Raw genomic sequence first — 5334 nt, forward strand, 5'->3', positions numbered from 1 at the left:
GTCGGGGGGGCAGGGGCAGGGACGAGGGGGGTTCCGCAGCTCCTGGAGGTGGGCGGTGCGGCCCGTCACGTCACTGCGCGGTTCCGGGCTACGCCGAAAGTGTCGGGTCGCTTACTGGGTTTTGCTTCTCAGTTAAAGGATGAAAGGTAGTAAGGAGCCATTTTTTGTGAAATTCATAAAGTCTTCTGGGAACTCGGAGTATTTTTTTAAAGCTCTTGAGGTAAGTAGGTTTGATCACCTTTCTCAGTGAGCTTGGTGAATTATCTAATTAAATGATTTCTGTGGTTGACTTAGATAAAGCTATTTCTGTAATAGAGGTGTCTAGTGTTTAATAAAGCTTGTTGAACAAGAAAAATCTTGTTGAAGAAATTAGTTCTTGAACAAGAAATAATTATAATTTCAAAACCTCTTGACATTTAGTGAAGTGACATGTAGCTTGGAAGGTCTGGGTGGTGGTCACTCATTTAAGCACTAAGCAAACTTAGGAAGGACACCGTGGATTATTTTCCACCTTGAGAGACTAGTGGGAGCTAAAGGCACTAAGTGGCAGGATCAGGTCCTGAAAGTTTGTATGATGAACGTTTAAGTCTGAGTATTGTGAAGACTTGGGGGAATGAGGGGGACACCCGTGAGGTATTTTCTTCTGCCAATATACTCTTGCATGGTTGCTTTGTTGTGAGCTGTTTCAAGTAGATGTACTTGTGTAGTTTCCACAGGATTGGCTATTTGTGATTTGTTAATTAAATACGTGTTGTTGTATGCACTGTTTACCTGCAGTCTATAAAAGAATTTCAGTCAGAAGAACATCTCCAGATCCTTGAAGAAGAAACAGCACTCAATATAAAAGAAAATGATAAATCGCTTTACATTTGTGATCCTTTTAGAGGAGTTGTTTTCAATCATCTCAAAAAGGTATGCTACCCATCAACCTACTTCTAGCTATATTCTTTCTTTTCTAGAAGCACTCGTGTCCATACTTACACTCTGTACGTTCTCCCTTTTTGCACTGAATATAGCAGTATGAAGTATTCACCGTAAAATCTTTAAAACTTCACTGCATTCTGTATTTAGGGAAGAAGATGACTAGCAAAGCATAAGGATTATTTTGAAGCACGTGGAAAAATAAATAGTATGATCAATTCCGAGTCTACTAGAGTCGCTAAGCAGGCTCTCACACTTTTTTACCTCCTGAGTAACATGATTTTGTTTGACCTGCAAGGAATTGTCCAGCAGACAAAGATAGGCTAGCTGGAATTCTCTGGCATGTTATCTATAGCATCTGCTGCTTTTCCTGAGGCCAGAAGACCTACAAGGATAGTACTGAAAATCCACAGCTGAAAGTAAAAGCAAAACTGTCAACTACCTGGAGATGCTAGAGGAGGAGGACAGACCAAGGGCCCTGCCTTCCTCAGGATTTAGGGACAAGGAAAGCCTTCCTTATACCAGTGTACCTTCTGCTAATTTTTTTTTTTTCCCTGTTATTTTATTGCAGCTTGGTTGTAGAATTGTTGGACCACAGGTAGTCCTGTACTGTATGCAGTCCCAGCGATGTGTCCCAAGAGCTGAGTATCCTGTGTACAATATGACCATGGCCGATGTAATAGTATCCTGTACCAGCCTTGAAAAAGATGTTAGGGTAATGCATTGTACAAAATGGATTGTTTAGCTGATTATCGTTGACATTTGCTTCAGATGGCTCATTACTAAGGCAGCAGTCATACTATATATAGGTCTAACTATGCCTGTGTCTAGATATATCTAGTCTTTCTATAGTTTGTAAACTATGTATAGTTTATGTAGAGAGTTGTATGGAAAAAGAGGGAGTCTTACAAGTATATATAGCATATAAATGTGTATGTAGTGGTGTATCTATGCATGCACATGTATATATTACATAAGCATATACATATATAATCGTGTAAGATTTCAGCTGTATTAATAAGGGAGTGAATGTATGTTTTGGGGATTTCTGTTAACTGATCAGATGGATTGCTTATCTTGCTAGTTTGTCTGCGACTATAATGCTACAGACAACATGCTCTATTTCTGGTTACTCAAAACTACATGGTAAAGATTTAATACCCAGTCAGCTATGGTTTAAATAGTTTATCTAAGAAGTTTAATTTTAATTTATTCCGATATCTCTTTCTAATTTATACTACCTAAAATGTCAACCATCCGTAAAATTTTACTCATAGTATGACTGTAGTATTTTTCTTAAGGGTACATAATTATGTTCAGCTTATCATAAATACAAATAAAATGGCAATTATATTTGATGTTTTTTATGGCTTCCGTATATATCCATTTTGTATTTTTGAACAGTTTTTTAGGAGGAACCATGGACAATTGAAATCCATGATCTTGTTTTTTAAGGTGTGATGAGTGTGATGTAGGTTCTTTCTTTTTTCTTGATAATTTTCTATAATTTTTTTTCCCCACCCAGGAAGAAGTTCATAAATATGTGCAGATGATGGGTGGACGTGTGTACAGAGACCTCAATGTGTCAGTAACTCATCTTATAGCTGGAGAAGTTGGCAGCAAGAAATACTTAGTAGCTGCTTCTCTGAAAAAACCTATTTTGCTTCCCTCTTGGGTTAAGACACTGTGGGATAAGTCTCAGCAAAGGTATAAAAAAACAAAACAAAACTGTTTTTGTTTTGGGGACTGGTAATTCTTATGGTGATACAGACTTTCTGGTTGATTTTACTTGGAACAAAAAATATTTTATTTCTTTTTTCTTTCTTTCATTCCTTTAGCATAATGAGATACACTGATGTTAACATGGAAGACTATGCTTGTCCTCTGTTCCTTGGCTGTACAATTTGCGTAACTGGCTTAAGTAGTTCAGACAGGAAAGAAGTCCAGCGCCTCACTGCTGAACACGGTGGGCAATATACGGGGCAGCTCAAGATGAATGAATGTACTCACCTCATAGTTCAAGAGCCAAAAGGTAGAACTGACAGAGTTAATATTATTTTCACTTCTTGAGTTGAAGTAGTGTAAATATGCACAAGCGTAAGAGTTTGAACTGTCTCTGTGTCTGCTTCAGTGTTGCTCTTACTACTGTTCAGGGAATTACTGTTGATGGGAAGAGTAACACGGCACCCTTACTTTGTTCTCTTTCTCATGCCTTTAGAGCAAAAGAGGAAAAAACCAGAGACCCAGATGGTCATACTGTACCCATGAGCTAGCCATCAATGAGATTTTTTGCTCTAACTTTATTTGGAGAATAAATAAGCAGCTTATCAGAAGAGTCCAGAATAACAAAACTTGCACACTGAAATCAGTTATTTGAATTTTTAAATTTTCTTAATGTCCAACCATCTTTCAGCGATCACTGTTTGAAGCATTAGCCTTGTAGTAACTTGTGTTTTTTATTTTGCTTACTTTGGAAAGGTCAGAAGTATGAATGTGCCAAAAAATGGAATGTGCACTGTGTGTCTGTGCAGTGGTTTTCTGACAGCATTAAGAAAGGCTTCTGTCAGGATGAGACAATATATAAAGTAGAAGCTGGATCAAAACTGAGTAATACACCCAGTACATCAACACCTACGAATCATGCCAGCAAGCCCGATAGTGAGTAAGACCTTTTAAAATATATTAAAGTAAGGAAGCAAACATTTGTAGCAAGGAGGAAGAACTGTTTCAAATTCATAGGGTGCTGCTTGCTTTTGCAATGCTGGTTTGACAGTTTGGGTTCTGATTCTGCTTGTGTTTAAAACACAACAGATTACTTTTGTGCACATTGAATATTCCAACATGTGTAGACTTGAGACATGTGATCAATTGTTTAAAAAGTAAACTTGAGTGGGGTGTGTGATTGTCTACTTAAGAATCAATGGTGTATATCTCTTAAGTCCTAAAAAAGTTCATACGTTCGTAGTTTAAAGCAAGCGTCTGTTATGACTTTAATCTTACACTATTCTTAGGGCGAAAACAAATGCTGATTTTTTTTTTTTTTTATTTAATTATTTTTTTCTTTTTTTTTTCCTTCATATATTTGTTTTTACTTACTCCATGGTATTAACAGCAGGAAAGTTAAAAGCATGTTGTAAACAAACATGATAGCATGAAATACACAGCCAGCTTTAAATGTGTCTTTCCAAACACCTGTTACTGACCAGTACTTCAGGAAATGACTGAATGGGAGCACTGGGTTAGCACTAGCAACAGAGCACTGGGAATTCAAATTAGGTATTATGGAAACTGCATATAACTCTCTTAAATCACTGAGCTTCATGTTGATTTCCATTTACTACAGTGAGGCCTGTCTATTTGTAAGAGTATTTCTAATAGGTGGCCATGAAACTGGAATAAAAGCTTTGAAAACCGGTCTTGTTGGCTGCTATCTCATAGGTGACATCCCTTTAGGAATAAGCAGAAGGTGCATAACCACTCTTGCTAGTAAGACCATACTCAATCTGCGTGTATATAAAACCCTTGGTTTAGCCAAGTATTACCTAGTATTTCTTATTATTCAGACTTTACATTTCCTCCTAGCACAACAAAATCATATGTGGCAGTTTTGTACTTTGTTTAGTGAAGCAGCAGAGAGAAATGAGCCAAAACTAATGCATTTTTTTTAATTTGAATTTTATTTAAAGATTATACCCTTTCGGACGTCAGCCACATTTCCAATATCAATTTGAGTGGTGTTAATGAAACTGCATGCAGTTCTGCTACGAGCAGCAGACTGGATCCTCTTCCTGATGAGCTGGAAAACTTGGATATAAGTTCTTTTCAAGCCCCTGAAGATTTGTTAGATGGGTGTCGAGTATGTTTAACAATGTATACTTTGAAACGTTCAGTCTTAACCCTGTGGAAGCAACTAGGTTGAAGCACTGGCAATTGCTACTTGAGTAAATTGTTGTTTCCATGGTCAGTAGCAAATGCCAGATTTATTTTGTGTCCACATGCCGTCGCTTGCGTGTGTGTCTGCATATATGTGTGTGTGTGTCTATAATTGTATTAAATATGTAGTATAAATATAAAATTATATATTTATAGACATATATTTAAATACTATACTGAATGAGTTCTAGAATCGGTGTGTGGTTTTGGGTGGGGTTTTGGGGGTTTTTTTGGTTGTATGACTTTGGCTGGGGGTTAATTCCATTAGTAAATATTGAAGTTTTGCTAGATTAATTTGCAAAGATAAATTGATCCAATTCTAAATGCTTAACTTTTTGCTGCTTCTCAGAAGCTGCGCTACCAGTTTCTGTGTTCTACAGCAGTCAAAATAAATTGTACCAAAATATTCTACTTTATTTTTTTCTTCTCTTTTTACTTTTTTTTTTTTTTTTTTAAAAGCTTTTTTTTTGCTTCATTTCT

At 36.8% G+C, this 5334-nt stretch overlaps 1 protein-coding gene across 1 annotated transcript in view; it reads left to right on the forward strand.

Moving 5' to 3' along the window:
* The first annotated feature begins 104 nt into the window (after positions 1-104).
* Positions 105-5334, forward strand: part of TOPBP1 (topoisomerase (DNA) II binding protein 1) — a 23894-nt gene continuing 18664 nt past the window's right edge. The window contains exons 1-7 of the mRNA XM_009587504.1: positions 105-220; positions 778-912; positions 1493-1636; positions 2447-2628; positions 2760-2953; positions 3400-3579; positions 4608-4791. Coding sequence (XP_009585799.1) covers positions 140-220; positions 778-912; positions 1493-1636; positions 2447-2628; positions 2760-2953; positions 3400-3579; positions 4608-4791 — 1100 coding nt within the window. The 5' untranslated portion in view covers positions 105-139. The remainder of the gene's footprint in view (positions 221-777; positions 913-1492; positions 1637-2446; positions 2629-2759; positions 2954-3399; positions 3580-4607; positions 4792-5334) is intronic.

This window comes from Fulmarus glacialis, unplaced genomic scaffold (assembly GCF_000690835.1).
Source record: "Fulmarus glacialis isolate BGI_N327 unplaced genomic scaffold, ASM69083v1 scaffold16871, whole genome shotgun sequence".
In the NCBI taxonomy this organism is placed as follows: domain Eukaryota; kingdom Metazoa; phylum Chordata; class Aves; order Procellariiformes; family Procellariidae; genus Fulmarus; species Fulmarus glacialis.